The sequence below is a fragment of the Salmo trutta genome, chromosome 8 (genome assembly GCF_901001165.1).
Source record: "Salmo trutta chromosome 8, fSalTru1.1, whole genome shotgun sequence".
Classification (NCBI taxonomy): domain Eukaryota; kingdom Metazoa; phylum Chordata; class Actinopteri; order Salmoniformes; family Salmonidae; genus Salmo; species Salmo trutta.
This window is the reverse complement of record NC_042964.1, coordinates 15,299,614-15,311,722: the sequence shown is the minus strand read 5'-3', so window position 1 is coordinate 15,311,722 and position 12,109 is coordinate 15,299,614. Positions and strand designations below refer to the sequence as shown.

The following is a 12,109-nucleotide window of genomic DNA, read 5'->3' as shown; positions in this document are numbered from 1 at the left end:
CTTGTATTGCAACAGGGTGACAGATAACAATACAATAACGTATTCTGATGAGTGAATGGAAAGTGCTCAACTGGGGCTTATTTTACACTAGAGATGCATTAAACATTTGGGACATTTTCCCAACACTTGTGGGCGTCACAGTTGAGAGTTTTCCAGTTATGTATGAGGAGTAATCTAATTGGTCTGAAATATTTGGCGTGGCTGTGAAGTTGACTTGCATTAGCAAATCACAGTGTGGTTAAACTTGACATTCAGTAAGTATTTTTCCTGAGGAAGAAACAAAATATTCATGGTAAAGGACCACCCTTATTAAGTTTTCCACACAGGTTCATAAATCTCCCAACATGCACTCCTTTATGTCTGGGAATGCGTAATGGCAGGCTGACAGTGGATCCGATTTGCTATGGGGGCCACAGATGCAAAAGCATTAGCCAAACCAAGAGATAAAGAATACAATTTGTTGAGCTAGGCATTAACACTAATACTTTGTTTAGATATTGAAAATAATCAATCCGAAATACATTTTCTACCACTTTCAATATTCTCTCAATGCCAGGAAAACATTGCCTCGTTGATGTAGCACAGCACATAGTATAATGACAGTTATCTTATTAAATGACTTTTAAATTGACTTGGGATTCTTGTTTGAGAAGTCTATATCTGTGCCTTCCTGTTTGCAGGGGCCCCTGCCTTTGCTGTATGGACGCCCTTTGATCCCCCCACTACACTAACCCATATCCTGTGTCCTGAGTGTCGCATGGTGACAGTTCCCTAGATACTGGTATCCCAAGCCTGGTGGCACAGGCCCAATACAGTGTCTAATTTGTTAATGGATCTCCGTTGGAAGCTCTTTTTCTCAGACGCATGTCGGTGTAATTATTTGCTCTGGAGGGAAGTAATTGGGGCCAAGCTACTTGAATGAATAAATCATTGTTTTGGACTTGTGTGATCTTTTTGACTCGGAGATAGCTAGGCCCCCTGTGTTTGTTTCCCATGCGTATCTTTCCCTTCGGATGGAGTTGAGACACTTGCCCCGTTATGGGATCATTCTGTGCGAAACCGGAACAGAAATGTCAGAGGAAATTGTGTAGCAATTGTGAATTATTATGACATTTAGTACAAAGATATGTCTTTTGGAGGAAGGATCTTTGACATAGCCTTGGCATTTCTATGCAAAATTTGTATGGAGACAGAAGTGATCTATGTTTGGATATCCCTGAAAATGTGGCCTTACCAAGGCCTCTTTTAATAATATGGAATTACTATGTCAAACAGGTCCGTTTTATGACTTTTAGCTGACTCCCTTAGCTTCCAAAACAATTCTAACATCTCTCTGTGATCTGGCCGACTGCATGGTTATCATACCATTGTATGACGTGAATAGGAAATACAGTGCATAGTACAACAGCCATGACATGACAGGACTGAAGGGAGCTGATTATTAGCAGATAGCCTATTCAACCACCTGGTTAGAATATGGTTCATTAACAACTCTGGCAAACAGTTTGACCTGAAGAACCCTATCTTGATAGAACAAACAACACTGAAGATTACAGAGGTGCTGAGAAAAAAGTGGTTCTCTGACCTTTCCTGACGCTCTTGTTGGGGCCTCTTTACGCTGCACTACGTTGAGGACGCTAACTAAGTCTAGGAAAGATACGTGTGTGTTGTAAACAGACAAATCTAGATTCAAATGTCTCTTTAAGAGATGTCCTCCGAAGGTAGTGCGGGAGACATCTACACCACATAACCCCCTCTAACTGGTACAGTGTAAAGACAAGGCTCTTAAACACCACATGTCCCTGCAAGAATTACATGAATTACCTTAAAGGTGCAATACGCCGAAATCACTCCTGCCATTTCCTGGTTGCTAAAATTCAAATAGTTTATGTGACAAAACAAGCAATGGATAGTGTAGGGAATCATTGTACCATCTAAACCGCTGTGAAATATATTTTCAATAACCAAAAATATTGTATTTTCAGCTGTTTGTAGCTGGTGTACAAAATCAAAAGTTATAGAGGAAAAAACAAAACTTAAGAACGAGAAGCACAGAAACAGCGCACATAGAACAGATCTACCACTTCTTAGGCTTGCTTTCAATGAGAATGACAGATCTACAGTGGGGCAAAAAAGTATTTCGTCAGCCACCAATTGTGCAAGTTCTCCCACTTAAAAAGATGAGAGAGGCCTGTAATTTTCATCATAGGTACACGTCAACTATGACAGACAAAATGAGAAAAACAAATCCAGAAAATCACATTGTAGGATTTTTAATGAATTTTTTTCCAAATTATGGTGGAAAATAAGTATTTGGTCACCTACAAACAAGATTTCTGGCTCTCACAGACCTGTAACTTCTTCTTTAAGAGGCTCCTCTGTCCTCCACTGGTTACCTGTATTAATGGCACCTGTTTGAACTTGTTATCAGTATAAAAGACACCTGTCCACAACCTCAAACAGTCACACTCCAAACTCCACTATGGCCAAGACCAAAGAGCTGTCAAAGGACACCAGAAACAAAATTGTAGACCTGCACCAGGCTGGGAAGACTGAATCTGCAATAGGTAAGCAGCTCGGGTTTGAAGAAATCAACTGTGAGAGTAATTATTAGGAAATGGAAGACATACAAGACCACTGATAATCTCCCTCGATCTGGGGCTCCACGCAAGATCTCACCCCGTGGGGTCAAAATGATCACAAGAACGGTGAGCAAAAATCCCAGAAGCACACAGGGGGACCTAGTGAATGACCTGCAGAGAGCAGGAACCAAAGTAACAAAGCCTACCATCAGTAACACACTACGCTGCCAGGGACTCAAATCCTGCAGTGCCAGACGTTTCCCCCTGCTTAAGCCAGTACATGTCCAGGCCCGTCTGAAGTTTGCTAGAGAGCATTTGGAAGATCCAGAAGAGGATTGGGAGAATGTCATATGGTCAGATGAAACCAAAATATAACTTTTTGGTAAAAACTCAACTCGTCGTGTTTGGAGGACAAAGAATGCTGAGTTGCATCCAAAGAACACCATACCTACTGTGAAGCATGGGGGTGGAAACATCATGCTTTGGGGCTGTTTTTCTGCAAAGGGACCAGGACGACTGATCCGTGTAAAGGAAAGAATGAATGGGGCCATGTATCGTGAGATTTTGAGTGAAAACCTCCTTCCATAAGCAAGGGCATTGAAGATGAAACGTGGCTGGGTCTTTCAGCATGACAATGATCCAAAACACACCGCCTGAGCAACGAAGGAGTGGCTTCGTAAGAAGCATTTCAAGGTCCTGGAGTGGCCTAACCAGTCTCCAGATCTCAACCCCATAGAAAATGTTTGGAGGGAGTTGAAAGTACGTGTTGCCCAGCGACAGCCCCAAAACATCACTGCTCTAGAGGAGATCTGCATGGAGGAATGGGCCAAAATACCAGCAACAGTGTGTGAAAACCTTGCGAAGACTTACAGAAAACGTTTGACCTGTGTCATTGCCAACAAAGGGTATATAACAAAGTATTGAGATAAACTTTTGTTATTGACTAAATACTTATTTTCCACCATAATTTGCAAATAAATTCATTAAAAATCCTACAATGTGATTTTCGGGAATTTTTTTCTTCTCATTTTGTCTGTCATAGTTGAAGTGTACCTATGATGAAAATTACAGGCCTCTCTCATCTTTTTAAATGGGAGAACTTGCACAATTGGTGATTGACTAAATACTTTTTTGCCCCACTGTATAACTCACGTTTTATGTGATTTTGGTAGCGTCAGTAGACAAAATTTTGCTCTGCTAGCCAAATTGAAAATGGAAGGCTTTTAAAATAAATATTGTGAATCATTGAGTTAATAAAGGGTGCAATACTATGCAGAATATGGTTTAGATGAGAAGCTCATGTATTGTTTGAATTTCTATCCTTATTTTGTTTGTCTATATACTATTTACGGTATGCCAAACGCTGCACTCACACATTTACATTTTAGCATTTTAGTCATTTAGCAGACAATCTTATCCAGAGCGACTTACAGTTAGTGCATTCATCTTAAGATAGATAGGTGGGACAACCACATATCACAGATATAGAAAGTACATTTTTCTCAATATCTAAGGCTAGTGTAAACAGAAAATGAGCAAATCTGATGTTGAAGATACTGTAGATCTCACTAGACATATTTTACTAATGTAAATCCATCCTTAGTTCAAGGTCCAAGGAGTAAATTAAGGGAAAACGAATTAACCATATTCAATACCTTGACTGTCTGTAAATACCGAATTCAATCTTTAAAATTATATTTTGATTCAACAGGCTTTTTTACACTAACAAAATATATGATGTAAAACCTGCCTTTCTTCGACATCAGATTTGCCACTTTTCTGTTGACACTGTCCTTACATTAAGAGTTGATCAAATGGGAAGGAGCATTTGCACCCTGTGATTCATTGGGTTGACACACCTCTGCTGAAGGGGAACAGTCAACTGTTGAACCCCATGCTGTGTCAAAGAGAGCCCTTGTCTTTGCATTGTTTACACTAGCAACCAAGGCCATGTTTAGCTGAGTCAGTATTTAGAGAGATAGACCTGACGTGCTGAATGTTAATGTGAAAGAGACAGTCTTAGAATCTTTTGTCACAAAGGTGCTAAAGGAATATGAGCATGTGGAGAGAAAGTAAGCTTTTAATCCCCGCCTTGGAAATACAAAATACCCAAAACTGTACATGGGTGGTGTACCATTCCCTTCTCTCAGGAATTCCGATGCATAGAAGGGGTTATTAGCAAATCAACCTGAGGAACCTGTTCTTGTTTCTTGAAATCCTCCAATTACTTTATGAGCCACTAGGTCTAGTCATTCTGTTTCCCTGAAGGGGATAGTCAAAGAATAGCCAGTGGCGACAAAGATAAGATTCATTGACAGGAAATGATGATGGTACATTGTCTGTTTCTAATTGAATATGGTCAAACAGAGGTCACACTGTCATTCAAAAAGGCTTTCTGGGGTGGTATGTTTGGCTTTGTTAAGTCTTGACAAGTGTGCTAAAGGCCTAAGAAGCCGAGATAAGGCAAAGTAAACCAAATAAAGCTGCTTTGCTCTTTTAGTCATGTAAATTTGTTGGATCGTCAAGTTAAGGGAATCAAGAGTATGCTCAATTTCCCCCTTGCTTAACACCAGCACAGTGTGATCTCAGACAATATGGTGTGAGGCTGAAGAAGGAGAAAGAGCTATCATAAAAGTGGTAAACAGTATGTGACCAATACTTTAGACACCCAAACATATAGCACAAAAGGCATGTTCTATGCTGCAGCTAAATACAAATCATTGTGGTATTAACTGAGATGTACTGTAATTCCTCCCAATCCTTATGCAGTGATTAATACCAATTCAATTCATTCCCTATTTCAGTTTTTAACGGTGATTCTTCACTAATCACTGCACCTCCAAAGTTAAGGAAAACATCTTATCGGAAGCAATATGAAACTTTATTAAACCCCTTGCAAGGGTATTTGTATTTATTTTGCATGCTACCCATCATCAGAATGATCTGTGACTCACAGAGGCGTATGTGACCACAATGGCTGTCTTTAACGCAAAAAGAAAGTGAGAGGTGATATAGTATGCAGTTAAATACAGTAGATCATTGTAGTCTCATTCGAAAAAAGAAGAGAGGTGATATGCGTTAGCTGCAGTGTTAAGTAAAGCAGATGGTGATGTAATCAGTGTGTGGGAACTGGAATGTAGTGGGGCTGCTCATCGTACCACAAGGGCCTCCGCTTTCCAATAATGACATTCTATATGTACACTCCGGTCTTGAAATTCAATTATCCCCCTTAGCATCCAACAAGCCAGCGTGATGAATTAAAATGTCCATAAAAATATACTGCGGGTAGCATTCCTTTTCTGTTTCTGTCTTCTCTCTGACGTACATTCGTTTTTTAATGACTTGATCCGACTATAATATTGTGTGATGAATACTCCCAAGGTTTAGTTAGAGTAACATGATGCTTCGTTCATGAGAAGTTAAGTCGTTACTAAAGTGTAATCCCAAATGGTTTTCCTTCCATTAATAGTTAAACGGGTTTTAAAAAGAAAATGAACTACCATTTCCAGAATTTAGGATATGAATCGACCTCTTTGCTTTGTGTGTTTTCAAGTAATGTAAAGTGTGGAGATTAAAAGACAAAGGCCTAGATTTAATCAGATCTAGCGCTAACCGGCGATAGCCGACACCCACATAGCTGATGTTTTGGCGGTGTCGTATGTGCAACTGCATTGGAGCTGCCAAATCAGTGAGCAGCTGCTCATTGTCACGAAGCCACACCCATCCCACTTGCGTTAGAAGTTCAGAATGAGAAAGTGTAGGCTATATAGAAATAATGAAGTTCAAATAGAAAATCAAAATAATGAGGATTTCTATCTGCCTAATCGAGGTGTAGATTACTGTACATCTCACAGTGTTCGAATTTGTGATCAAGACGCTTGTAGATTTGACAGACCTAACGCAGTTCCACCTCCGACACAGCCAAAACAACCATTATTCGGGTGTCAGTTAGCTGGGATCTGATAGAATCTAGCTCTAACTGGGCACAATCATCCATGGTACATTGGTCAAATTGTTACATGTTGGAACTTAACTAGTCTGACACAAATGGAGCAAGACTGCCTCATCATAAAATCTGCATATAATCGCTTCTGTGGTTTTAATAAATAATCCAAGAATTCTCTCCACTAATCGCATGTTACCACAAAATGGTCATTGTGTGAACCAGTGTGTGTGTGTGTGTGTGTGTGTGAAGGAGTTGTAGAATAAACCAACTGTATGCAGAAACTGAAAAAGAAGACCATCACAATATATTATTTATTTTCCCCAACAAACCTTTCAACAACACCAATAAAAACAATAAATTACAATGTTACAAAGTAAGCAACATGAAACAATAGTCACAGGTAATGTGAATCGACACAGAAAGTTCACAGGAACTTAAAGCTAAATCATCTCTGTACAGAAATAAATGGCATTAGTTTTGTACTTGAATTTTGTTAGTTACCAGTCATTAACTAGTTGACCAGTTCAACATTAAGTTATAAACCGTGATCAACAAATACTATCTAGTAATTAAATTAACCGAGTGTTGTGAACGTCAAGATTTCCGTTTTGTAAATGGTTTGCAATTCATCTCTTGTGGTAAAACAAAACAAAAATAGTAAAATAATGACCTTGTTGGCATGGCAATTTGACTGCCATCTGTCTAAATAAAAAAGCAAGCAAGAACAATGTATCTGTCCAATGTTTAATATATAAGCATATAACTGTAAAAATCTACGTTTTATTTGAATTTTAATAGCTTCCATATTTAGTAGATGAGCTAAAATACAGTGATTTGGCATGTTCACAAATTGCACTTGAATGATACAACCTCTAGATGAGGGAAAACAGTATTTCTGCCGCACTAAACCAGTCCAGCCGACGTCTCCGCATGGAACCACTAATGCTCCAAATAACCACAAATTCCTTATCTACGACATTAACTTAGTTCAGATGGATGAATGGCTAACCAAAGACATGGTATCTAAGTGAAAAAGAAAAAAGAGACTGAGGTATCAGAGTCTTCGGAGTACAGACAGAGTGCACTGAATGAACATTTTGTGAAAAAACACATCACATTTTTGCCAATTCAGTCGTGTTGTTAAAACAACAAAACAAACAACAAAATACTTCTTAAAGGTTAGATTTGTAAGTAAGATTCCCTGTCAAAGAGTCGCCTCAACGCTCCCGGAGGATTCAAGGGGAGGGTCTTGGTGAGAGCACTCGAACGCAACACCAAAGATGATGAGGATGAGACTGCACTACTTAGCATTACTTTTGTTTTCTTTTCTTTTTGCTTCAGACCTGTTGATTGTGGTTGTAGTTCATATTGTTGGGGCAGATAAATTGCACCTTTGTTGAATTCTCAATGATGTTTAAAGCTCTTCCGAACTGGCGACAAGTGGCTAAGGTTTAGTGAGGTGTAAATGCATCAAAGACAAAAAATAATTTGGTTTCATAATACAAAATAGCACAACTGAGTATTTGCCCCTTGTAAACCCATTTAAGTGGGTTTACAAGGGGTGGCAGGTAGCCTAGTGGTTAGAGCGTTGGGCCAGTAACCGAAAGGTTGTTGGATCAAATCCACGAGCTGACAAGATAAAAAATCCTGAACAAGGCAGTTAACCCACTGTTCCCTGGTAGGCCGTCATTGTAAATAAGAATTTGTTCTTAACTGACTTGCCTATTAAATAAAGGTAAACTTAAATGTCACTGTAGAATACTTAGCAGCAGGAAAATAACAGATCATCAAGGGAAACATCCATGTGCTATATTTCCCACAGCGAGCTCAATGAACAAGACAACTTATGAAACATTTGAAATGAACTATTAACATGCCAACTCATAATGCTAGGTAAAATAACCCTGTGGTCTTTGCCTGTGTTGGTAATAGCACTATCCAAAGCAATAGTACTCATCGGAATCCACTCTGACTTGCATGGGTGGCTTGCTGAAAGTCTTGTCCTCTATAATGGGTATATCTGAGAAAAGATTAAGCTCTGTCGGAGAAGGGTGGTCTGGAAGGTCCTCGGCTAACTCATCCAACGTATCCAGATAGCTGCCCACGGATATCCCGTCCAGTCCGTCACTGTTTCCATCATGCAGACTGGTGAAGCTGCCGCATGGAGAGGTGTCGTCCTCGCTGTCCGTTAAGCTGTACAGGCTGCCAGTCAGGCTGCTTTCACGACTGGCTATGCCCCCCTTGTCCTCCATCACCCATTTGAGGGATTCGATGCCCTCGTTGATTGACATCAGCTGCTGCATCAGCTTGACATCGATTGCACGGAGGTGGGCCTGCGTTTTGTGTTAGAAGGAGATTCATTTTAGGACTTTATTAGAGATTTTTACGAGAAACATTGACAACTTGAAAGCCTTTTTTTTTACACACAATATCACACTTCCAACAATTAGGCCTACAATCTTATTTGTTTTCTAAATTCACTGCTTTCCTATTCCATTCTTGTGAGAAGAACATCACCAGCATGTATTTTGAGTTGGCAAAGTAATGCTGAAAAGCAAATTGGGGATTGTAAAGACACCACTCTACTCTTTGGCATGTGGACAAGGACAAAGGTATAACAAAAAAGCATGCCACCGGAAATCATTCCATCCTTGGCATGTAACAGCATGGTATGTGAGGGCATAGCAGAATATTCTCGCCCTGACACCCATACAGTACCGCCATTGATTTATCACTTCACCATAAGATTTTCCCTGGCAACTAGTGACAAACAGACAGCCGTTTACACCAATGGACAGTCAGTAGCAGCAGTCTCGAGCCAGTCAAAAAGCATTATGCCAGATGGTGGTTGACAAGGCTGATACAATGGCCCGGACAGCTGGCTGGCTATAAAACAGTGCCATTTTTGGGGGGGAGTGAATCGTGACTAGCTCATAATGCTGCCAGTGTTTGCTTACGGATATAACCTGTCCTTTATGTGTGCACAGACACCCAGCCGGAGCATAGTGGAATTTTACAGAAGCATTAGCAGTGTCAATTAAAGTTGGTTTGAAAGGGGTGGTGAATCACAAGATGGGTATAGCTAATGTAATTTACTGCTGCTTGTTTGTTAGTCATTGAAATTGAACTTCATTGATTTTGTATCTAACAATACTTACTTAGGATTTATGTTTAAGATATTTTCATAACTCTGTTTAAAACTAGTTACATTATTCTGGACTTTTGTCTAAAACTCGAGTTACAGGCAATGCAGGTCAATCCTATACAGATTTGACAAACTGTTAATCCCTCTATGTATATTGTAAAGTGAACCAGTCAGTTAGCCAAATGGCCAAGAGAAAAGCAGCCTAATTGGATTGAAGAAGTGACAGCAGAGCAAAAGCCTTAGATGGCCCAAATGTGCCATTCACTATAGTAGGGACTAGGGAGCACAGCGGACTATTGTTTTACATTTAATTAAACTGAATGGAATAATACTGGTATTTTTCTACTTTACTCCCAAGAGAGCATGGTGGATGTATTTCAGTCGTTGTCATCAATATCATTTTTGACTGTCCAGTCAGAACACAAAGACTAGCTTTCCTCCATCACGATATGCCTTTGTGTCCGGCAAAATGCACTCCCGGGTGGGGTATCTTCTCTGTTATTATAGTTTACTGGGCCTGTCATCATAATCGTATTATGAACCACCCGTTCAATGACTTCAATATGGAAACTAACATGAGAGAGGTATTTTTCCTCAGTTGCTTAACCAGGCAATGACACAGTACCCTTCTGTACAAACTCTGTCAATTTGACCATCTGTTCAAGGGTCCTAATGCCTTGACTGACCTTAAGCCTTAAATGGGGTGGGGGGGGGGGGGGTCTCCTCAAAACAGGGGGTCAAACAAGGCTAGTGGTAGCATGGAATCCAAGTGACAATCAATTTGAATTCCAGGCTATCCTCCTGTATTTTTGTTGAGTTTGGAATTTGTGTAAGTGAGCGTTAACTGAGGTGTGAATTGTCTGCCTGCGTGATACCTGACAATTTATTTAGGATTTTTCATTTAACCCTTATTTAACTAGGCAAGTCAGTTAAGAATTATGCATTGTAGTTGTTATTATGTGTAGAGAGCAAGTGTTAATGGCTTTCGCCAACTGGGTGACATCACATCTGTATCTGAGAGAGGGTGAGAAACATCACTAAATCAATAGATTTTTGCTCAGTACTCAATAGAATTGGTTATTTAAGAGGTGGGCCAATGTTGATCGTTTTGGGATTGAGACACCGACTCCCATTGTCTTGTTATGTATTAAATGACGGCCAGAAATATGGCAAAAAAACTGTACCCTATAGTGTGTATCCTACTTCTATTTCAGATGATGGAGTTACAGTGGAAGTCAATGAGACATAATCAAGACATGCCACTCACTATTATATACATATTACCAATGCCTTGCGACCAGGCAGGATTTTAAGTCGTCTATAAACTTCTGAGATGTCAAAAGTATACCCTATGAACAGATACCCTATGAACACAATGGCAATACAGTTGGATTGCCATCAGTCGTCTGGAAGTTACTGCATAACATGCTGAGTTATGATATCACAGGTCAGTGAACTAACGTAACGTCTAAGTTCCATTAAAGCCTAAAGCAAACAGCTGCAACAACTAGACTACTGCAGCTAAAAGCTATTTTGTTATCTTGTGTCGATGGTAAATTGCATTTAATGCAATGCACCAATGAATATACAGCATGGTTTTGAAGGAGCAGTGAACTGACTTGAAAAAGCCTGGGTCCGAATTGCAATTGTACCGGATTTGGATGTCTGCTTCGGTATTCAATAAACTTTATTATAGGCTTACTGCACGAAACAACTCACAGACCCAACAGCGACAGACGGACATATATTTGAAGATGAATCTTTAAGGCAACCACATAGCCTACCATTTCCTGTTTCAAAAATAATATCTTGCTCTCCAGTCGTTTTATGTCAGCAGAGTTTGAGCGGTTCTTCGGTGTCGCCGGTTTTCTATCCTCATGTTTGTCGTGATGATGATGTCCTCCCGCTAGGGAACGAATGAGACTTTCAGGAACATTGCGACCCAACTTTTTCTCAATATCCTTAAAATCGGATAACACGTTGTCCTCTTCCATGATAGAATTGCAGTAAGAATATAAACGAAAAACGGTATATGCTACGTGCAGTAGAAATAACACAGAGAGCAAATGATGGGGTTCAGTGGCTTGATGGCTCCGTCTGATTTCACTTCCAAAGAAAAGTTCATTGCCTGGATGGTCTTAGAGGTCTGATGTTGAAAGCGACTGCTATATCCATAGGCGCACAGCAACACAGTTTCCCAATCCAATTATTATCACCAACTCATAATATAGTGCGCAATTCAAAACAAAATAGAAACAGCCCCTGTTATTACTGTAGCACAGCCACTACAGACGTGAATTGAGAGATTTGGAAGTCCCTTGCGCCGGGGTGTCAGCCGTGACCATTGAAACAATATTCGTACCACGGAGCGGCACAGTAGGATGATGACGTGCTGCTCAAACACACAGTTTATGACTGAAACCTTACACCCTGGAC

The 12,109-nt window shown here is 40.0% G+C and overlaps 1 protein-coding gene across 1 annotated transcript; it reads right to left on the bottom strand.

Moving 5' to 3' along the window:
* Nucleotides 1-6,820: 6,820 nt before the first annotated feature.
* On the bottom strand, nucleotides 6,821-12,094 carry LOC115198261 (leucine rich adaptor protein 1-like). Its single transcript, XM_029760100.1, has 2 exons — nucleotides 11,458-12,094; nucleotides 6,821-8,861 (listed from the first exon to the last, which is right to left on the bottom strand). Exons 1-2 carry the CDS (start codon nucleotides 11,665-11,667, stop codon nucleotides 8,463-8,465), a joined length of 609 nt encoding a protein of 202 aa, XP_029615960.1. The 5' UTR covers nucleotides 11,668-12,094; the 3' UTR covers nucleotides 6,821-8,462.
* Nucleotides 12,095-12,109: the final 15 nt, after the last annotated feature.